The sequence below is a fragment of the Astatotilapia calliptera genome, chromosome 8 (genome assembly GCF_900246225.1).
Source record: "Astatotilapia calliptera chromosome 8, fAstCal1.2, whole genome shotgun sequence".
Taxonomy (NCBI): domain Eukaryota; kingdom Metazoa; phylum Chordata; class Actinopteri; order Cichliformes; family Cichlidae; genus Astatotilapia; species Astatotilapia calliptera.
Genome location: NC_039309.1, coordinates 12,563,994 through 12,587,506, shown reverse-complemented (window position 1 = coordinate 12,587,506; position 23,513 = coordinate 12,563,994). Strand labels below are relative to the sequence as shown.

General features: G+C 43.6%; 1 protein-coding gene across 24 annotated transcripts in view; it reads right to left on the bottom strand.

Annotated features, from left to right (window-relative positions):
- tcf7l2 (transcription factor 7 like 2) overlaps positions 1 to 23,513 on the bottom strand; it is a 107,807-nt gene that overhangs the window by 5,555 nt on the left and 78,739 nt on the right. For 9 of the 24 annotated variants that reach the window (XM_026178594.1, XM_026178593.1, XM_026178611.1 and 6 more), the window contains 8 exons: positions 12,358 to 12,490; positions 9,807 to 9,909; positions 8,777 to 8,863; positions 4,310 to 4,450; positions 4,061 to 4,223; positions 3,734 to 3,841; positions 1,907 to 1,970; positions 1,090 to 1,140 (listed from right to left, as the gene is read on the bottom strand). In XM_026178594.1, coding sequence (XP_026034379.1) covers positions 1,090 to 1,140; positions 1,907 to 1,970; positions 3,734 to 3,841; positions 4,061 to 4,223; positions 4,310 to 4,450; positions 8,777 to 8,863; positions 9,807 to 9,909; positions 12,358 to 12,490 — 850 coding nt within the window. Of the gene's footprint in view, positions 1 to 1,089; positions 1,141 to 1,906; positions 1,971 to 3,733; positions 3,842 to 4,060; positions 4,224 to 4,309; positions 4,451 to 8,776; positions 8,864 to 9,806; positions 9,910 to 12,357; positions 12,491 to 17,889; positions 18,019 to 23,513 lie in introns of those variants that run through there. The other 15 variants (XM_026178617.1, XM_026178616.1, XM_026178599.1 and 12 more) reach the window with 7 other exon arrangements.

Genomic DNA, 23,513 nt, shown 5'->3' with positions numbered 1-23,513 from the left:
TGGCAGTGGCTCATTTTGCAAGAAATCAAAACCCCGCACCCAAAAGAAAAAGAAAAAATAATTCCCCTTAAAGCCATTATCAAGTGTGCCTTTAAAGATAGGGCTGAACTCGATTAGTAAGTTTCAAACACAAGTAAAAATCAAAATGCATGCAAATTATCCAATCGGGATGTTAACAGTGGAAACTTTTCAGTAGCATAATCTAAATTCTGGCTGGAGTTAAAGCTGAAGATAAAGACCGATTTGGCTGAGAGGGGTATAAATGGAGCAAATGCAGGTTGGATTAATTTACGGTTAGATGCTATCAGCGCACTACGGTTTCAAAGAGACGAGGTCAAGGTGGCAGAACTAGGAAGAAGTAGCAGATTGCTGGAGCAGCACAGTCGTGAGTTAGCCCTAGCCAGGGGAAGGATTAAAAAGGCTGGAATCTGGAGAGGGAATCTACTCTTTAGACCTGGCATCAAACAGTTGATTATTTTCCATCAGCATTGGCGGTCTGTTGCGGAACAGCTGCCAGTCACTTGCTAGCTCTACCCAGTAATCAAGTCATTATCAGAAATAGAGCTGAGTGACAGCAAAACGCTGTGGTGGAAGCGTTTGAGTCCAGGCTTTGTCTGAGCAGAGACTTATTCGACAGAGGCTGGGCCAAACTCATGCTGGCCTATAGGAAAGGCAAAAGTGCAGCTACTGAAGCATATAGATTAAGGAGGTTTACCCTGACATTACAGCCTTCAGGTCATACTTCATAATGATAATCTAGCTTTATATATAAATATATATATATATATATATCACCAGGTCCTCAAGCATACTGCATAGTAATTTGAGCTAAATAGCAACAGTAAATGAGTGTAAAATGAATTAAATATAAGCTACCCTGAAGTCAAATAAACAATGGCAACATTTTTGAAGAAAAGAAAGCAGCAAACAAAGCAAAAAGAGCATATTTCAAAATATAGGATTTAAGCTTAAACCTGCCTCACTGCACATTTATGAATGGATAGATATAGATATATAAATGTATACATAATTTTAAAAGGAAGGAAAATAAAACAGTTAGTGATTTAATACTCAAAATGACATTAGCACCTGTAATCGGAGGGAGTGAAAGGCAAGGGTTTGGAAAATATTCTCTGCGTTCTGGAAAAAAAAAAGAACAGATAGAGAGGCCTTCAAGAAGAAATCCGTCACCAAAACGAGCGCAAAATACATAAGAACAAGTCGTCATTGCTCCTTACATCATCAGAATTAAAACGCATAATGAATGAATGAATGAAAATCACAGGTTTAGCAAACCTCCTTAATTTTTAAGATATAGGTGATTTATTTTGTTTTTTCCTCAAGTTGGTATAAAAGCATGCAAGGAAGCAGGCGATGGGAAGGGGAGGTAGGCCCAACAAGCACACGCATGCACAGTCACGCAAACACGCACGCGGTACAGTCGTGCAGTCCGTCTGCAGGGCACAGGCAAGTAAATATAAAACACGCACACAACACTGTCAAAGTTAATGGCTCTCACGATGCTTAAACCTCACATTCTCGTAATATATCACAATACCAGAAGGCTAAGGGCCAGGGGAGGGGAGGGGGGGTGAGAAGGACTGTGGGGGGTCATGCATATTCAGTCGCTATTAGCTAGGGAGAGCAAGGGAAACTGGAAAAAGGAGGGAGGGGTGGGGTTTACAAGCAATTCTACTATTTAAATATTGCATTGGGTAGCAACTATACCAAAAAAATAAAGAGAGAAAAAGCCAGGCAATATAACTCACATACACACACAATAAAAAAAAAACTAAAAAAAACATAACACAAAAAAACCAGCTACACTTTTATCTTGCAAGATGTCACATCTGCCTGACACATGATGGGGCTCTTCTAATATGAGAGATAATTGCAGCTCACTTACCATTGCTCTCTGCTTGCTGCTTTTCCCTTTTTCTCTTCTTCCTTTTCCCCTGTTGGTTAGCCGCCAAAAAATAGAAAGAAAAAAATAGACACAGACAGGAACCTTAGTTATTATATTGCAGAATGCCCAAAACATGAAACAGAGAATAGCACTCATCTTCGTGTTTACTTATTTATTCATTCATTCTTTCTCTGCCTTTTTTCTGTCTTTGCCCTCCGGTTTGCAGCAGCCACTGCAGGCCAAGACCAGAATTCTCCCTCCTCTCTCTCCCTATTTTTTTGGCTCTTTTCTTCTTGTTCTCTAATCTTTTGTTTCATTTTCCTCTGTTTTGTGAATGCCTAGGCATCTCGACGCACTTCTTATTTGGAAGACGGATTTCTCAAGGCTGCTGTTGGGCGACTGCAGTGGTCAGACTGATCCCAAGATGAGAATCAGGTATGCGTGGGTCAGAGCGAACTATCCAGGCTACAAAACATTTCACACTTTAAAATCTCAGCTTTAATTTGAGTAGTTTTACAATGACATAGCAAGAGCTATGTGGGATATACTGCACTTCTTGGGCAGCTATGTGTTGCTCACGTGGCTCAAAGCTCACTGAGCATTACCGAGCATTGTAGTTCAAGGTGGTTTGAGGTATCCATGTAAAGTGGCATTTAAGGTACTTGTCTTTCCAAAATCACATGTGTATATTTTGAAAACCCATGTGCACAGAGGTAAAACTCGCCAACAACCAACTACGACTCTTTCAGATTGGAGGACTAATTTATAGCCCCTATTAGACAAGCAGGTGTGAATGAGCACCCTGGTCACGTTTTTATGAGGTAAGATTTACTTGCTCACGAACTTTAAATGTCAGCAAGTAATGTTTGAATGCCGAGGATGCTTTCCAGGATGTACCCGCCAGCAATCATGATGTTGAACCCCTCGGTAATCCACAAAAACACATCGTTAGCTTCATAGCATAATTGCCTAAGTCATTTGACTAAGTCAAATGACTTAGGCACTTATGCTATGAAGCTAACGACATGCAAAAAGAAACAGGTTGAGTTGTGCAACCAAGTTCTGTGGAATAATGACAAAATATCAACCTGGCCAGTGGCATTTACTGATGATTTCACTGCAGATAGAAGCAACTCGAAGTATACAAAAGCATTTAGTGTGGTAGGATTCTCCGAAATGCCTCTAAACCCGTTCAGAATGGCAAACCTAAACATTTACCCAAAGCAACCCCAGAGCAATTCAGGGGGAAGAAGTTAAACACCCTGGAACGGCCAGGTCAGTAATCTGATCTTAATCACATTGGGCTTAATTCCACTTTCTGAAGACTGGAAAGGCAAAGAGGCATGGCAGCAGTCATGAGGTGAAGGCTGCAGCAGTAAAGGGCAGGGAGAGCACCACCAGGGAAGCTACAAAGCATCTGCTGACGACTATGGACCAGGGACCTCGGGCATTTACAGACTGCACAATATTTTAAATATAATGTAGTTTGACTTCACATATGTCTGTAAATGACCTTTGTTCCCTGGGGGGGGGGGGGGGGGGGGCTGTGTTCTAAATGCTTTCTATACTGATAAACCCACTCAAATTAATACTAAGACTTGGTACTTTGCATCCTTTATTTATTCCTTACTGGACTGTCATTATCTGTAGCATGATAAGGTGGATTTAAGACCAGAGCATTTTTGTCCTAGATCTACATGAACAGATTTTGATCTGTGGGGCAAAGAAAGGAAAAAAAAAAAGCAAAAATAAATGGCCTTGAATATGTGACCTAGCGAAAGGGGGGGAAAGAAGAGGCTAATACGACTTGTAAACTTAAAAACTTACATAGTTGTCTCGTGCTGACCAGCCTGGGTACAGCTGCATGTGGAGCTGTCGTTCTTTCCTGGCCAGCTCGTAGTACTTGGCCTGCTCCTCCCGCGATAGGGCGTGCCACTGCAAAATGAGAAACCAGGCACAGAAAGAAGAGATTTTCACCCAGAACAGAGATAAAAATAGAAGAATGTGTGCATGTTGTGTACTTTCTGTAAATCCCAAAGTATGTCATCATTAACTACGACTCTTTTCTTCCATCCCATTAGGCCCTTTACAGCCATGTTGTGATTGAAATCAGCATGGCTGAATGTCTTGTGCGAATAAGCTGGTAGGACTTACCCTTCGCCCCAGGATCTGGTTGATGGCAGCACTTTCCTTGAGTGTGCACTCAGCCACCACTTTGGCCCGCATCTCCTTCATATAGAGCATGAAGGCATTCAGAGGTTTCTTTATGTGGACCTCTTTCTTTTTCTCTTCTACCTTTTTACCGTCTGTCTGTTTCCTGTGATGGGGCAGAGAGCAGTGAGATGAGCAGAGTCTATCTCCAAGTGGTCACCAAAAGTCAGTAATAGGAGAAAGTTTACTCACGAGCTGTCGAGAGAGCTGATGTCACTGTGCGAGGATTCCTGCTTGACGTTGGGTGTTACGATGGCTGGGTGAGGGATGCCCGTGGTGTGCAAACTGTGGTGAGGGGGCACCATGTGTGGGGGGAACCTAGAGGACAGAAGACTGTGTAAATCGTCAGAATGAACACAGGTGAAATGAGAAGATGGAGCACATGTACACACAAGACTACACGTCAAAGCACATCATGTATTTTCAGTTTCTTTCACAGAAATGGAATTGACCCTTAGCCACACTAAATACAAACATTCACATGAAAATTTCCTAAGTATTAATAAACATTTATAGACTTATCTACTCAAAATGACAGTTTACTCAGTCACTAAAGCTTAAAAAATAGTAAAAAGGTCATTTTCTGTTGCTTAATTACTACAAATCCACACTACACCCAGTCCATTTTTTTGATGGGATACTGGATCCTTTATATGGTAGCTTTATCATGCGTCTCTAACTACTGGGACAAACATGAAAAAAAATAAACATCGTGCTGAATTCAGTAAGACATAAAACCAGTAACTGATGTTTTACTGAGGCCACAGCTCAATGTGAGACAATCAAAAAAAATTGTAACGCCTCCTGCTGGTCAACAGAAAGAACACAGGTTTAGAGGAAAGGCTTAGCTAATTTAGCTTAGCTAACAGCTTAGCTTGCTGTTAGCTAACATTTTATATGTTAGCTAACATTTTATATGTTAGCTAAAAATGATCTTTGTTTATTAATACTGTTAACTAGTGTTGTGCAATTAATTTTCCCAATGGCTCCCTAAGAAACTGGGACTGTTGTTGAGGGCCATGTCATTCTTAACACATTTTATCTCTTAAAAGCTTATTAGCCGCAGCTTTAGCTAGTCTTGTCCATTTGTTTTCTTAATTTCCGATGGTATGTTAAGCTACCAATTTAATTTGTTCGTCTAGGACTTGAGGGCTCCTTGAACTCCTGTTTTCATAGTTTAATGCCTTCGATAGCTGAGAACTTCTCAGCACGCACATGTCATTGCCATCTATAACAAATGACATATACAATAGGTGTGCACATGGTTTCCAAATACGATTCTACTGGCAATTACTATTTCCATCATTCAGCTGTAGATAACAAGGGGCGATCAAAGATTTCAGTTTATTGCATTTTGCCAGTTAAACGATATGAAAATGCCAGATTTGGGAGAGGTAAAGCTTGAAGTGTTATCTCTTATCAAGGAATTCTGCAAACTAGATGAAAATGTTCTATCATACACTCCGGTATTGGGTCTGTATTTATTTCCTCCCCATTCGTTTCTGCCTATTCAGCACTGTCAGCAGCACTGACATTTTTATCTTCATCCCTCTGCACTCCTATCATCATTTCATCATCTCCAACTGTGCCACATATCGAGGCCAAAAACTCTTATTTATAAAAATCGCTCGCACCGGCTAGAACAGCCATAAGACTCTGCTGTTCTGTATGCGCCAGTGTATGTATGACAATAATTATTTGTGTGCGATTATTTGAACATGCACGTTCATGTGTATGTTTACAGCATGGTGCCTTAGTTCCACGTGACCACACACAAATTCAAGAGAAGAGAGGATGATGAAGGAGAAGAAAAAGGAGAAATAATTCTTTTTTTTAAAGCAGCTCATTATCCAGCAGTGTCTGGCTGCATGGCTCCGAGCCAGAATATAATGATGAGGATAAACTCGCCAGGAACAACTAGTTTCTGTTGGAGGCCATCTCAGGGGAGTGCCAGTGCTCCCCCTCAAACTCTTTCCCTCTTTTTCTCCTTTCCCCTCTTCTCCCTTCATCACTGACACATTGGTGTTTGTGCCATGTCATCCGATGATGGGGAGCTCGGCAGCAGTGGCTGCATATCGCCCATCATTAAGGCTGCTGCATTTTCTTCACTCACCCCGTTTCCTCTCTCCCTGTTCACCCCTCCCTCCTTCTCTCTCTGTGCACTTGTTAAAATTTCCTCTGTTCCAAGATCTATTTTTCTCTACTCTCTTCTTCTTCTCTACTCCTCCCTGTCCCCTCACCACCTCCACGCTCCTTCGTTTCCTCTCTCCACCCCTCCTCCTGCTGCCACCGCACGGCCCAGGTTATGGTTTAAACATGACGGCCATCCCTTTGAAGCATGGGGGCATCATCATCACCATCATCGGGCTCATCAGCAGCAAGCAGCGCCTTGGACCAATTTAGCCAACACAGAGAGGGAGATGCATTGGAGACCCCACCCATCCACCCACCCCAACCCCGGGGCTCCTACGTCTCAATCTCAAAGGTAAGAATGGCTGGTGGGAAAGGGGGGGGGGGGGGGGGGTCACCGGCGCAGCAAGCCCAGTGTCAGCCAGTGCCATTTAATTGCCAGTGTGAAGCGATAGCCCCCGTGCCTGTTTAATGTATAATGATCCGGCCGGTGCGCTTCTCCCGTTAACCAGGAAAAGAGAGGGAGTGGGATGACGGGGGAACATATCAAAGGGCAGGCTTAAGCACAAGGGGCAAGGGGGCCTCTACATCCACCCACCTGTCACACATACATTCACACGCACACAGACAATATGGGGGACCTGCACTGGCTCCAACCCTATTATCAAAATAATGTCTTTCATTTGCTCCGCTGACTGTCTCTACTCTCCTTGGCTCTTTTTCCTCCCTTCCTACAAGAATGTATTTTTTAACAGAACCTAGGTGTAAGGTGCTCATGGGGGGGGGGACTACGAGGTACCGGATTCATTCCTTGAATCCTAATTCAGTTCGGGCTAAGGCACCCGGGACTGATATGAAGCAGCGCTCTCCTGCAAAGACCTAACTCCCGACAAGAGTACAAGCCAGGATGTCTTTTCTCTCAGATTTTCCACAGCCAGCCTGCACGCTACAAATAGTTTGAGCTATCACAGCAGTGTGGCCTGATCTTTAAACAAAACCAACAAGCTGAAGCAGGCTGTGATGAAGGGATTCTGCTATGCTGCTGACACAATTAGACAAATTGTTACTAGATTTTGTCAGCTAGTACATTTTTTTCCCCTCATTTTGAGGGGGGTGATGTACTAAACCCTCCCATTCACCAGAGAACTCCCAGAGCCCTCCATCTATTCAGTTATACTAATTCAATTAGGGGCCTCATCACAGGGCATTAGCTCTTCCCCATGGCCAGTCCCCCCCCACACCCCAGCCAGTATATTCAATTAGCCGCACTGGAAATAAGATGATCACAATGTAGAGGCTGTCATTAAGGGACCAAATTAGCAGTCACTTAAAGCCCAAGTTGGCTGGGTACTGTTGCCAGATGCCAATGTCTGGATAGACCCACCATCTGACCCTTTGCACTTGAGACTTGCTGGGGATGGGCTGTGAGGGGCCCAATCTGACTCTAATGCAGACATCGTTCCAACGAGAAAGCAAAATTGGTGCAAGACAGAATTTTAAAAAACCAGATGCAAAAAAACTGAAGTAAACCGTCTAGGTTAGCCTATAAATGAAGCTACCCTTTATTCTCAGGGTTATGCTTCACAAAACATAATTCCCTCTTGAAACTGCTCCCTTCCTGCATCTACATGATCCATCAATGTCACAGAGGTCTAAACAAGCCGCCCTCAGGAGCTGCTTTTCCAATCAGGCTGTAATTAAACTAAAGCTTGGCTTCATCCCTAGACTCCAAACCAGCGCCGTCCAAAGTCCCCTGCTGCAGGGGCATGTAGAGGGAGGAGGGAGGAGCAGTGGGAGTGGAGAGAGTGGGAGGCTGTTTGTTTTTCTGTCTTGGTGCTTTTTTGACTCATCCAGACCCACAAATCATGGGGTTTTCAGGCATCCTAAATTAATTACGGTCACTTCCCACACAATAGAGAAGACGTGCGTTCCTCAGGGGAACAATAAGTAGCTAACTGCTGACTGACAAATAGATACACATGTATAAAAGATGGCAACGAGTACACACACACACAATGCCCTCCCATGGGTGCACTAATGTCCAGAGCAGCAGATGAACTGGACCAAAGCACTGGCCAAGTGTCAGACCCCAGCTTATATTACGTAGTCCTCTTCAAAGTGTTGCTGTTTGTTTATCTGTCTGCCTGCTTAAACTCACAGCAAGGACATGCCCCATCTCATTTCACATCAGCCTGACATGCAGCGGGGGTAAATGTTCTTCAGGGGCCTCATTAGAAAATGATAAATATAATTAATATTTGAGCATGCTAGGTGAAGCCCCACACTGGAGAATTGGCCTTTTGAACAGAGATGGGGGAGTGGGAGCGCTCCTTAAGGGAGAAGTTTCTGCTCACTGTTTGTGCACATGAGCGTGTGTGTGTGTGTGTGTGTGTGTGTGTGTGTGTGTGTGTGTGTGTGTGTGTGTGCTGCTTGCGCATTGCCCTCACAGCCAACACAAACACACACCAGTGAAGGTACAAGCAAATGAGAACAAGCATGCGTGTGTTTAGCTCTTAGGGCTTAACTCACCTTGACATGGATGCGTTGACAGTGAGCGCAGTTGGGTAGGGGTGTCTAAAACCCCCTGTTGTGATTGGATAAACAGGTTGACCTTGCCTAAGAAGAGGGAAGAAAAGAAGAAAGACAGAAAGGTAAAGGAACAGAGTTGATGGAAGAGGAGAAGCTAAAGCCCTCTGTCTCTCACTTCTCCCCACCGTGGGCCTCTTTATTCTCATTTGATCAGGACAAAAATCTAGGGGATTGCAGAGCGCAGATCAAAGGGAGGAAAACTCTGAACAATTTGAATGCCACAAATCTTGATAGCAATGGCTAATTAAATTTCATAACCCTTCGCTCTGTGTCGACAGAGTGGGGCCCCGTTCCTCCCCAAGCTGGAACTAGGTGTTTTGTTGTGATAATTAAAGACGAAGCGCGGGTCTCTTTAATGGAGCCATCACACTAATTGAGGTCTACACATCCAAAGACAAACAATAATGAATGTAAATTTATACCAAAATAAAGTGCAGCAAATCAAAGGGCGCCATGGCTGCGCTCAAGGCCTCTCTCGGTATTTAGATCGCGGTGAGAAAACATTAAATTAACAGAGCTTAATTTGTAGCCTTTTGTCATATTAACAAGTGTTGACAAGAGTTACCAGGGGAGAGCCCCTATGTGGAATTGTGGGTAAAATACGGGCAATCACAGTTCATTAATCTAATTGAACCATACACAGACATGCAAAATAGTATTTGACACAAAATAGCAAGTTGAGGTTGGTGAGGGCTTAAAGGAGCTGCTGCTATGGTTAAGCAGCGAGTGTGGAAGTTGGTGGGCCAGTGAGAGACAGAGAAAGCTTTTAAAACTGTGTCCCTAAATCCATAAATGAAATGTATGAAAGGTAATATCCACTTTTCTTGTTTACAGTGCCACTCTTTAATGGTTTAGCTTGATGCGCACCTTTATGCTTAGCAATCATCACAGCATGAAGATTTTTCTAGCCTTTCCGCACAACTCACAGGAGAATAAAGATGAAAGAGAAGTAAAAAAAGGATTTGCTTACTGTGGTACTAACCATCCCAGCGGATGGGGGATCTGGCCGACAGTGCCAGGTGACAGTGGGTAATAAGGAGATATATCTGGAGGATGTGGAGGCCTTGGAATTCCTGTGGAAGAAGAAAAAGTAGAAAAAGAAGATGACAGGAGGAGAGAGGAGGTGGACAGGACGAGACGATGACAGAGAGAGGAGAACCAAAATCTTTGTCAGTGCTGGGATCTTTTCTTTGTTCAGTTTCACATATGAACGGGGCAGACATCACAGGAGTGCAGATGGGAGGAAGAGGAGGAGGAAGAGGGCTTGTTGCATCGAATGTACACAGTGCTAAATCACACTTCCTGATCAAAGGCCTTTGAGGCGGCACAGCGGCACAGTGTGTTGGAAGAGGCAGAGGGGAAGAGAGGTGAGGAAAAAACACCAACACGATTCTTGTCACATTTGTCTGGTGACTCAGAAGATTAATGATATAAAATGACTGCGGTTTAGAAGTTAACAAAACATAGTATCATAATTAAAGCTTTCTATCTGATCAAAGAGCTGCCAATATGAGGCTAGCAGTTGAATCTGCCCGCTGATTTACACTGACAGTCCTCGCTGTATGGGCGTAGTTATTACATACATGAATAAACAAAGCAGTTAAGAGCTTCCTTTTTTTCAAATTCACCTCAATATTTCTGGATTTAAATCAGATTAATAGTCAATTAGCTTTACATTCGATGCTACCAGAAGTACAACGCAGTGACGATCAAACCCCAATATCCGATCATCAGTCTCCATTCGTTGAAGTGATCCTCAGATTTAGCATAAAACAAGCAGCAAATTTTGTTTTTCACCCACCGACGGTGACAAAGATATCCAATTTAAGGACAGCTCTTTTTGAGGGCATCGCCGAGCAATCACAGCATCCACGGTGTTGCCTTTACTCTCTGTGGCAGCTGACAGGCGAAGGAGCTGCATCGACAAGCTGCCCCGAACGAATGCCTTGAAAAGGTCTCGTACACAGCCAGCAGTAAAAATAACTTTCTCTCTCATGACAAACTTCAAACAGGGAACACTAGACAAGTGTAAAAGTGTGGCAGGGAGGGGTTTATGTGCAGCAGACCAGGAACTGGGGGACATTTTTTATTTCTTTCTTTTTTTGGCTGGCTGATGTGCGTTTCTTCCACACAGCTTGCTTTTTGCCCATCCAGCTGATGCTTCAGGTATTTTGGCCTGTGGTAACAAAGCCAACGTAAACCCAGATGAATCTTCATAGATTAAAGACGTTGGCTTCTGCTGGTGTTTGTTCCCAGCTGATTTAGCTCATCCAGGATCTGACTCTTGAGGAATTATGGTACGTATGGACTCTTTTTTTCCAAAGCAGAAAACTTTTCTTGGGAGTACAGTTATACCAAAAGTGAGTTCTATTAAAAAAAAAAGAAAAAAGAAAGCCTGTGGAAAATTATCCCATCGCCACCCAACGCTCAAGACCTAATATAGCTCATTAATTAATTAAACACTGTGCCCAATTAAGCAGCCCCATTAAGCACTACATTAAACAGCAGCTGGCACATTATTTCCCCTTTGTAAGGGCCATCATAATAAGGGAACATTATTACCTAAAACACTAAGTGAATCCACCAGAGACCTCTGAAAAGCATGAAATTATTCAGCACACTGAAAATGCATTAACCTGAAAGGACGGGCTGAATGACAGTTAGCAAAATTAAGTGCTGGGTCAAGATGCTCGTGGAAATGAATGAAATTGCCTTAAAAAAAGTGCGCTGAATGAATGTAGGAGACTGAATTGTGAGTATAAACATGGACACTGACTGCAGGATCAACAGGCTATAAAGCAGGCGTGGAGAAAACCTGTAAAAGTCTGTGTAAATCTTTCATACCGAGGGGTTTTGTGCACTTAGTTGAAAACTGTGTGCTTGCTGGTCTTTAAAAGTAAAGAGCTCCCACTACAGTGGCAGTATTATTTTGAGCATTGGCAATTAGAGCGGTGGCTGTTTACTGAATTCCACGTTTAACGAGAAGTTTACGAGGCACTCTGCAAGGTTGTTGTTCTGAAATGTAAGGCCCTTTTTTTTTTTACCCCCCTCAATCAAAACCAAACAATTTTAGTGAGCATGATAGCTGAATCAATCAGAAACAAATTAGAGCAGCAGTTTTCAATAAGAAGCACTTGAGCTGACCTTGTCCTACATTAAGTATCTTGTAAACAGTGCTAGTCATGTTTATGAAGTCATCAAATGAGCAATTAATGGATAAAATAAGCTTTTTTTTTTGTTTCATTCCTTTTCACGTTACCTGCATTGAAAGTGTGACATGAACACGACTACATACTGTTCAAAGAGCTGTGGTTCCTTATCAAAGAAGAGAAGCTTATGTGTTTTTTCACCCCTTGAGACTTATTGTTAATTTGTTCGGAACATAATTGGGTTTTCGGGAGGTTCATCCTGTCGCTTTTGGAAAACAAGTGCACTTAATTCTGAAGGTGTTTCGAGCAGAAATCAAGCACGCCCGTCTCCGCACGCCAGTTAAACTTGTGTGAAAACACTCCGGACCGTACCTGTTTTGGGATCCACGTCTGTCTGTAGGTGAGGTGGGGGGTTCCCCGGTGTGAAGTGTTCATTGCTGTAGGTGATCAGAGGCGTGAGAGGGTGCACATGGTGGGGGTGCTGTACCACTGGAACCTTATTAGACTGAGAGACAAGAGAGAGGAGGAGGATACAGAGAAAGATAAGATGGACAGCGATAAAGAAAGAGGAAAGGAGGGGAGAGAGAGAGAGAAAAAAAAGAGGCGAGGATGTTAATATTTGGGATGTGAGTTAAAGATTGCAGGCGCCTGCCATAGAGTTACAACTTGAAAGTTCTCCAAAGAAGAGCTATCAAATTCTGGGTATACTCAAGGCGCCAAACCACCAAACCACAGTGAAAATAGCATGGTTTGTAATTAAAAACACTTCTGTGGTGTCACTCTGGAATTCGGTAACACAATCTAAGAGGCTTGTGGGGTTGCCTGTTCACATTTGAGTTTGATGTGTGATGAGGCACTTTTAACCACGGTTGTAAGTGAAGTAATCGATCATCTGTAAACCACAAAAATCAAGGGAGCACGCGCGTATATCCACAGTCATTAGCAGCTCTCCGCTCAGCTCTCGAGCCTCCTTCTGCTATCCCCTTCCCTCTATCTATTCCCCCAGGGCCCCAGTTCGCGGAGGGTATGGGTGTATTGTAATAAAAGGGTTAGGAGAGAAGAGGTGGGGCCGTAAATCCATTTCTGCATTTTTGCCAAATTAGTTTTAGCTATGTAATCTTCTCTTTGTGCTTCTAAGTGGCGCAGGCCCCCCTTTTTTTTTTTTTCAATTACCCAAAGATTACAGTTGAGCTTTAGGGGTGTGCTGCCGTGGGCCCCTGTGTTAACCGGAGCTCAGCCCCCCTCTCATCAGGCCAGGGCTGGGGACAGACTAATACACACAGTCCCCAACCACAAGATAACCAGATTAGAGCTCTGCTGTAGATTAGGCTGGTGGCAGAGGCTGCTCTCGCCTCTTTACCCACACATCCTTATCCTGCCCTCAGCAGTCAAAGAAGCAGCACTAATCAGGCTTATCATAACATGGATGATATGTTCAGGGGGAGAGGAGTGAGACACCAAGCTGCTTGCGTGCGTATGTGTGTGTTCAGTCTGCTCTCTCGTAGGCCACACACCCTCATTAGTGACTTTAACCCATGCAAGAAAGAAAGAAAAAAAAGCTCCACTGTGGCACATTTCCAAAAGACTTTGAAAAACATTAATGGGACTAGATGTTGGCAGGGGAGGAGGAGGAGTGTGTGTGGGGGGATACATGCATAAGATACACAGCTGCCCAGTGCTCATTGACAATACAAATGCAAAGCTACAGGCCCAGGGCAAGACAAATGTGAGCAGAGATTAATGCTGCAAACTAATCATCCGCCCAGTCTGTTTGAGGCTGAAGTTAATATCGTGTCTGTGTGAGAGCCCGATGCAGCAACAGCCCATTCAGAGTCCCGTGCTAAATTTTCACTGGGTAGTTAAAGCTGTCTATCTGCATGGTTGGTACAAGCATGGCCATCTAGACCTCTATTCTATAATGGCAATGCTGGGGGAGTGGGAAGAGTGTGTGTGGAAGAGGGGTGGGGGGCATTCCCTATTGCCGTGGTCCCAATGAAAGATTAATGAACCCCAGCAGAACTCCAGGGAGGCAGAGAGAGACTCCTGGGACTCATTCACAGCCCTGAGCTGAAAAGGCTAGGGATGGGAAAAGGGAGAGAGGGTTTGGGGCGGGTGTGTGTGTTTGTGTGTCAGGGTTGGAGGGGTGAATAGATGGAATGGGATTCGTTAAAAAGAAACACAAACGAAGGCACTCATTGTTGCTTAGGGAATCCTTATCTGATCTGCACACCCAGAATACAGGGATGAAAAAAAGGTGGAAAAAACAATCGTGATAGAGGTTACGGCAGCTGCTGAATGTGGCCGATGAGTCGGCAGCTGAATGCTAGAAGACGGCCTCGGTCTCTCCCTCTCTCCCTCTTTTTGTCCCCCCATCCCCACCACCTCATCGCTCACCTCCTAACCTCCTCCTTCACGTCTCTCCGCTCCTCCCTCGGGTAATGATGTGAAAGAATGTTGTCAATTCTTCAACTCTCTGCGCTGAAAAAGCTTTAGTGGACTTTTAAATGAGTTCTTTTGTCCAGGGACCCCGGCCATTGAGAAGACAGTTCAAAATGCCCATCCACTGAGTCCACATTTAGACAGAGGGTGTTAGAGAGGGTGTGTATGGGACTAAGAGGGAGGGAGAGAAGTAGAGGGCAGACGATTTACATCACAGTCACTTGTGGTATAAGAGTGTCCTCTTTTTTTTTTTTTCCTGAAAAGCTCAGAGTGATGCAAATAGCAGTAGGCTGAACTGCCTGCTGGAGGTGGAAAAACGTGAAGCCAGAAAAAGGACACTGTAACATAAACTCAAGTTTTGGTGTTTGTTGCAAGACTTTAAAGGTAGGTCCTTTAAAAGAAGCCTTTATAGTTTGAGGACTCAAGAATTGGTCAAACTAGCCCCCACTGTGTTATCTACATCCTGCTTACATCAATCAGTCAGCTGATATCGACCTTCTTCCATCAGCTAATACGCACACTCTGCATTTTTTGCAATCATCATAACTTCCTGCTGACGTCAAGACAGTACCCGGTGGTCCCTTGCGGAAAAGAGGCCCAGCACCTGCCCTGTGGCCCACTGTGGGACAATGCAAGGCCCAGGACTCGTCTAGCAGGCTGCTGGGTGCTTGAGCCGCACAGGGCCCACACAGGGAAACAAAAAGCAGGCGACGTGGGAGGCTTTACTCTCCCTGCTCCACAAAAGCCAGGGGTAAAAAGAAAAGAACATTTCCTGCCCCTACACCCCCGCTGACTCGCATCCTTCCCACCACCTATGTCGTGAAAATAAACAAATATAGCAGGAGACGGACGCGCCGCTCTGCAGATGTGACGAGCTGATTCGCAAGCTCGAGAAAGAGATTTCGCATTCAAAACAGCCTGAAGTAAAATTTAAGGGCACCCTCTTGTGCGAACATCAGTGAGCACGTTTACTCTTTCCACATCCAGGACACAGATATGGCACCTGCTGCTGAAATCCACCCAGCAGACACAAACAGAAGCAGCAGTTGTTGGCGTTTGATTGTGTTATTAATATCGCCTTGGCTCTTTTTTTTATTCTGATCCGCTCCTCTTTCTTCCAGATGTGAGGTTAAAATGCTCACAGGAAGCCTGCATGTTTTAATAGGGTCATAATCAGCCTCTTCCTGCAAATTCAATCCATTTCAGCAAGTGCATAAATAAAAACTATATATAATATATATAGTAGCTGGTAACTTCCATCAGTGAAAAGCCTTTCAGATGTCAGACCTTTTGGAAGGGAGATGGGGTACAGGAGAAGTCAGGGGGGGAATAAAGTGACAGCAGGACAGAGTAAGACAAAGGGAGGGGGACAGAGAGGTGGAGGCCAGACAGGAAAAAGCTGTTGGCCTTGCATTTCCGCCTGGTGGGACCTTGCAGGGCCAATTTGAGCCCTAAATGTGAAGGTGGCGACCTTGTGGGCCCAGTGGGTGGCTGGGCAGGGGGCTAGAGCCTCTGTCTCCCTGCTTCATGTCATGATATGATGAGTTGTCACAACAGCTTGCAGGGCGCTAATGAGCTGTAGTGAGGCCGGGGCAGGGAAGGGAGACCGGGAAGAGAGGGGTGAGGGACGTGGGGATGACAGTGGCGTGATGGATTGGGGTCCTCCAAATTCCAAAGCAAGCAGAAAAAGCTGCCAGAGCACACTGCCTCTCCCAGAACACGCAAGTGGCCGGAATCCAAATCACATGGAGTGACACCATACAGAAAACAACACAACAGCAATAGTGGGAAGGGGGGAGATGTGTGTGCGCATGATTTGATATAAAGCAAAACAAAACAAAAAAAAAAGAAACAAAGTACAAACGGTGCTGCCACTAATCTAATCATCTGGTATCAATCGATGCTGTCCTGCTGAAATCTGTTTACACAGAATTAGTTTTCCTTTGGGAGGCATAGAGTGCCCCCTCCAGGCTACAGATATTAATCTCTAAGCAAACGCCATATCATACCAATGAATGTTCAAACACACACACACACACACACATGCTAGTCCTCGTAGCACTCAGCCAAATCAATCCTCAGATTCAAGCAGACAATCTAAAGGAATACTTAGAGATTAGCAGCGATGGAATATGAAATGCTCTGACAAATTACAGGCTTATCAAAGCCATGACCTTCCAGGATAACATGCTGATTAAAACTCTGCTACATTTCAAAAATAATAATTTTTTGGTTAATCAGAAGAAGAAGCAGGAGAAGAAGAAGAAAACTCCTCAAAATATTAAGAACCTGGGGATTGTAAGGGGGAGGGGGGGTGATTTAAAAAGCAGATATGGAGGTGTTGATCAGTTTTCTCTTGCAGAGAAGATGCATCTCCGAGGGCAAGAGGCTCCCGAGACCACAGTATATTTAAAAGTTAATCTATTCACTTTGCTGCAGTGACATGCTGACTGCTTGATCAGAGCGCTGAACAAAAATATTATGTGGGCCAGAGCCTTTGCTCCCCTTCCTCCTGCTCTCTTCACTAACACTCAAGTCATTCGTCATCATTTATTTTTTTCCTTCTGCTTCCCATCTTTGATAGTCGGCACATCAAATAGAATCGCAGAAAGGACATGTTCTGATATGTCACAGATAAATAAAACTGCGCACAAATAGCTTAAATATGAAGTGGTATTTTGGTAGAGCTGTTGTATTCTGTGAAGACAAATCATCCTCTTAGACACACGTGTGTTCAAGCTTTTTTCCCCCTCTTCCTTTTCAGTGTAAACAGCCTCTTGAACTCACATACCTGAGTTAAAGGAGGCTTCTCTGAGAGGTGATATTGTATGACGGCGTTAAGAGCCAGACTGAACTGTGCCTTTTGAAATGCAATCAGTCCCTAAGAATTTCATCAGAAAGCCGAGCAATTAGAATCTGAATTGAATGGCAACATTAACAAAAGAATATGTTAATCTGTGAGGTTGCCCCAAATCTTATTTTACATTTCACAGCTAAGACATGAGTTTGATCAAATATTATCAAGTAAATAATTCTCCTCTTGAGAGAATCACGTCTATTGCCTTTTTAATTAATTTAAGCACATTGTTTATAACGTTTATTATGTGGGCTTTAAAGTTATGCTCACAAGTGTGTGGCAAAAAACAAATAAATAAATAAAAATATTTGGGATACTGGTCTTGGATCAAGGTCAGGCATGCACATACACAAGCACACGAACATGCACGAGTTTTTAACGTCAAAGTATTTCTAACAGGCTTTTTTTTTAAAAATCAAGTGACCACCACTCTCTCAGCCACCCCCCCCCCCCCCCCCCCCCCAAAAAAACACTCCCCTCCTCCCTTTCCCCTCACCTATCTACAACCGGCCTGCACCACAACAGCTACCTGTCAAAACAATGTTAAAACCCTTCAGTGGTAAGAAAAAGCAGAGACAGTGAAGAAGCAGGGGAGCAGCGTTACTCACCCAGCTGCTCAGATTGAGGTGCCAGCAGCCCACCTGCTGGAGGAGAGAGAGCCCGGGGCCTAGGACTCCTGCCTTGGCTCCCGTCTCCTCCGGCCCGGCTGGAGCTCCATCCCGCGGGTACATGACCCCCTCGGTTCCACCCCCACCCCCGCCCCTGCCTTCTCCTCCTCCTCCTCCTTCTTCTTCCACCTGGCCCCCCCCCCAGCTCCTCCTTCCCCGTCTACGCCGGGGAAAAGCCCTCTCACTTTCCTTGGCCGCTCCTCTCCTTCACTTCTTCTCTTCCTCCTTTGTCTGTTCCTGTCTTGACTCCTTCCTCCACTGTGTGCGAGTGTATTGCCGGGCATGTGTGGCGCGAGCGTGCATATGTGTTTGTCGTCCCCCCTCGCTTTGCGTTTGGTGCCGCAGCCAGCTGACCATTGTTCCCTCAGGTTTTTGACATTAGAGTGCGTGTCTCCTGACGTGTCTAGAGCAGGCTCAGGGTCTGAGGCCTAGTTCCCCCCCCCCATAAACACACAGTCACCAAATCCTCTCCACCCACCCACCCACCCACATCTGCCTGCTCAAAAAAAAAGGAGGAAAAAAAAGAGGAAAGAAAATCCCCCAAAATCCTTCACTCTAACCACAGAAGCACTTGCTCTTTGCGGCCACCAGTCTCCTCTTCTTTGTCAGAGAAAGTTTTGATGCCAGTGACAAGAAGTATAAGAAGTGAAAGCCAGAATGTGGACAGAGAGAAGGAAAAATTACTCTGAGCAGTTGTTCAGCACCGCAGTAGTCTTCCCACTAGCTATACTCCAGAAAAAAATACTCACAAACACACACACACATACATATACACACAAAATCAGTTATTACCCAAATCCCTGCTGTACGTTGGGTCTGTGTATGTGTTTCTTAAGAGTATGTGTGTGTATGTGTGTGGGCTCTGCTGTGCCTCCAGGATGCCCAGAGACGAACTGGCAGTTTGAAAAGCTTTGGCTACAAGGTAAAGCGAGCAAAGCGAGAGATGGAGACAAAGAGGAGAGAGAGAGCAGGAGAGAGAGAGAGATAGAAAGTGGAGGAAAAAAAAGGAACAAGACACAACAACATCCACAAAGGGAGGGCAGGCTCAGCAAAGTGTGGCCAACAGTCACTTTATCTGTGTGATGCTGACAGTCCCCTCTTCATGCCCACTTTCCAGGGGAGAAACCAAGGAGAGGGAGAGAAAGTCTTCACTCTGACACAGACGTGGCACCTTTCGTTGCAATCTTTCTCTCTTTTTTTTGGTTCCTGTCCTCTACCCCGCTCTACTTTTTTTCCTCTAAACAATACCTTAGAGTGGAGAACAATTCTTCTTTTAACCCCCCTCCTCCCTCCTTCCAACTCAATTCAAGGTTCATGTGAACAAGGCCTCGAGCCCCTCCTCACTGCCCTCTCTTCCCTGTTCTCCTTTTTCTCTGCAACTATTTCACCTTCAAGACCATTATTCTTCTGAATACTGAAACCAAACAATAAGCTTTGTGTGGTCAAGATTTCCCCCCCCCCCCCCGAGCAATTCAAAAGATGTGCCATCCACTGCAGAAATAGACGAGATGTATTTAAAAGGGAAATCCTTCAAACGAGACTTTTCATTTATTATTTAAAAAAAGAAAATAAAAACGTTCCAGAATTTTGCAATGCTGTTTGTTCGCTTTATTTATTTAGTTTTGGGTGTAGCAATAAAATAATAAATAAATAAATGAAATATCCAAAAATATTTTGTTTATCCTAACATGACTAAAAATAAGAGAAGAGGAAATATAAAAAGTTTAGTACAGTTTAGTTTAGTAAACTGAGAAGAAACAAAAAAAATGCTACATGTTGAGGAAAACTTCTTTTTCAGTGCAACAAATTAATTATTTAAAGTAATAAGTCAAGCTGTCACACTTTTTAAAGAGATTTTAAATTTTGCGTTCTATAATAATAATTAGGCTTGCCTTATTTTAATTATCTAAACACCTGGACCTGAATAAGAACCATGACAAATTAAATATTTATAGAATAAATGTCACATTTATTCAATTTTTTTAACATGACCTAAATAAGAATATCAATAAAAAAAATTAAAAATAAAGTTTAACTACAGTGAGAAAATTTGTATGTAGAAACAAGCAATAATTTCTTTTTTGGAAGTGAGGTCAGAGAAATGAAAACACAAATGCTTCTCATTACAGCATTTTAAAAGCTGGCAACAGAAACAACTGCAAAGTTTTTTTTCTTAATACAACAGAGACTTTGTTTTCCTCAAAATACGCTCTCGCTTTCTTTTCCTCCTGCACTCGCTCAGCCTCTCTGCTGCTGTTAGGACCCTGCTCTTCCCCTGGCCTGCAGCAGGCAGTCCTGAGGCCCTTAAAGCCAAAACAAAGCCCTGGGAATGTCCTTTACACAACTTGAACAATAGCGCCGGGGCTCCAGCTTGACAAGTAAAAGAGCTCCGACAAGGCGGTGGCTAATTGCCTGCCCTCCCTCCATTCAGCCGCCCCGCCACACTCCTGCCATCTCCTTTTGTCCCACGTGCACTTTCTTAAGTAAACTGCCAGTTTGCCAGCAAGTGATGGACAGCTCCCAATCATCCGGCCACAATGGCATCAACGCCACAACACAAGAGAGCACAGGGAGGATAAAAAAAACTTTTAAAAACCCTCTTTTTTTTATTCGACGGTCTAAGATGTTCGCACGAGACCGAAAAGTGTGCGAGGGGGAAAAAAGAAAAAGAATGACGGACAAAAAGTTTTACAAAACAAGGAAATGAAACAACCTATGACCTTAGCAGTTCATTGTTTTCTCTGATAAATCACAACAATCGGAGGCAAAATGCACGAGCACCAACTTCAAAGTCCTCAGCAATTACTATAATAATTACAGTATAATTATGATATTTCCAAAAAATTCTATTTGAGTAAAAACAATTGAAATTCTTTTAAACACACAAAATCCAAATTAAATATTGACTCAGATTTTTTTTAATATTACCAGAAGAATGAGAACAGCTGATGTGAGCGATGATCAGATTTACTTAAATTAAAACGTCAATAAAATATATATTTTAAAACTGATTCGATACGAATAACAGCATGCATGAATTAAAACGTGAAATAGCAGCATTTTATTTTTTAAAGCACACAATAAATAAGAATCGTATTTGGTTTGATGTGTTAGAATAATGCACCCCTGTCAGGCTGTCAGGACAAAGCAATCAAACAGTGCCTTTCATTATCCAAATTGTCAATCTGTCACTTAGCAACATAAGTGTTATAAATTGCCAAACGGAGCACAGAAAAATATCCACGGATAGATTCAACCAAAACATGATATTTAAAGTCAAACAAGCACCAGAAAATTAAGCACAGCTGTAATTAAAATGTTGAAAAGTCTTACCATTTAAAAGAGCTGTATTTGAGATGCTGCTCGGTTCCTGGTTAAAACAAGCATGCTGGCACTCATGGTAGTGCACAGACTCCAAGCAGACTCCCACCACCATGTCAGCCACTAATCCACTGGGGGGCAGCACCTCATCTACGGCAGCCCCTCGCTAAAGCCCGATGGGTTAAGCCGATAAGACAGCGGCCGGAGGACCGGGCGACAGCCAAGGTAATGCTGGAGCGAATTTAGGACGGCAGCCCTTCGGGTCCCAGAGCGGGGGGGAAGGACCACGAGCGAGCGGCCAGAGCTGGCTGTTCACTTTCAGCCACCTCACGCATTCAAACGCACACTCAGAGGCTGCGCTGCTCTTCTCCGCGTCTGTCCGGGACTCCCTCTTTACCCCTTGCCCATCTTCATATCCCCCCTAATAAGCTCTTTTGTGTCCATCTCTCTTTCTTTGATAAGTTGAAAGAACAACAAAAAGAGGGCGAGAAAGAAAAGCTTTCATTCAGCTTGCTTGGAAGACATAAAGGTAGTGGAGTGCTGTCTATAGGAGTTGCCCTAACTTGGCTAAACTCAAGCAGCGGGGTGTCTCTCGTCATGTCATTAATCCCCAAAACTAGCCACGCTCCATTCACTGCTAGTCACACTAAATTAAATGCAAAATCAAAAACACAAACGCCGGGCAGAAGAAGTGTCAGAAAAAGGGGGAAAAAAGGCTAGAGAAAGCTTTCCGATCCAGGGCAAAGGGTGTGTGGTGTTGCAGCCACGTTGCCCCTAAGTCCTGCCCGTCGGTAGCCCCAATTTTTGATGTAGGAAGCCCCGGGAAGAGAAAAAAAAAAAAAACCAGTCTCACAAAAGACAAAAAAAACAGACATTTATCACCAAAAGAGCCTGTCACTGTAGTACAGCTTTTGCACCTCCAACTCTCCTGCCTGAACTCTCTTAAGACAACTGAGGGGGGAAAAGGAGCCCCAACTCCAAAGTCAAACCTGCCAGACAACAAGGCAACAACGGCAGTTAAAACAATACCCAAAAATACAAATAAATGGATACAAGCTGTGGACGGTTTTCAGGAGAGCTGGCAATAGTAAATTCAACCCGGCCAACTGGTGGCTTGAAGAGAGGAAGCCCACTCTTAAAGCCGTGATCCGACCATCCGCTATACCACCGCTGTGAGCCTTTTAACCACAGCAGAAAAAAAATTACTATTGATCTTCAAATGGCGATAATTGAAAAGATCAAAAAGATTAAACAAAAAGAAAAAGAGAGAAAAATCAAGAATGTGCTGACTTACCATGTTGTGCTCCTTTTTTGTTGCAAGATTTTGTTTAAATAAAAAAAATATTTGCTCAAAGATGCAGCATTGGACGTGTCAAATTTTTGTAGCCGTCTCTTGATCGTATTACTTCCACAGTCCTGGTTTCCAATGCGTCTGAACTTTTTCCCTTTCTCTTTTATTTTGTTTGTGGTACCTAGCCTTTTTTTCCCCCTGCTTAAGACTTTAAAAGCCTTCAGCTCAGTAAAGCAGCACAAATTATCTTGCCACCTTGCTCAGCTCTGATGCTTTGGCCGCTAACTTTGGAAGGCCCTTTACTACTGCATCAAAATTAGCATTGTCAAAGCAGTTAATGAATATTAATATTGTATTTGTCATTGGAGCTGGCCCATTGCTGAACTCCAAGTCATCCATCAGGGACAAGATTAAGCACACAATTATTTCTGACTGACAGGGACCAAATCTGGAAGATTTTTTTTCCCCTCCAACAATTTAAAGAAAAAGACACAACATCATCTTAAGGTACCTCCCATGAGACGAGACAAGATTAATACACTTTTAATGAAGCAAGATTTCATGGTGCACGAACAGCAGGAACCTCGAGAAAAAAAGGAGAGAGGAATATAGAAATATTTCGGCTCAATTTCTACAATCATTTAAACACTGGATTTATAAATTACAACTAATTTCGATGACAGGAGACAAAATTTTACCTCAAAGATTTATATTTTTTTGGAGTGAAAAACATTTGTTCTCTCAGGTATCTTTATTAATACATAAAAGCTGGATTTCACCTTTTTTTTTTTTCTTCTTTTGATCATAGAAAAAAATAAGACGTGCGTGCGCTTCAGAGTAAGCGTCGCTGGAGATAAATTTAACATGAAACAATAATTAAAACACGGGACCTCCGGCTCTCTCGGCAGAGCCCGGCAGATCGCCGACCGCTGAGGACCACACAGGCAGCCTG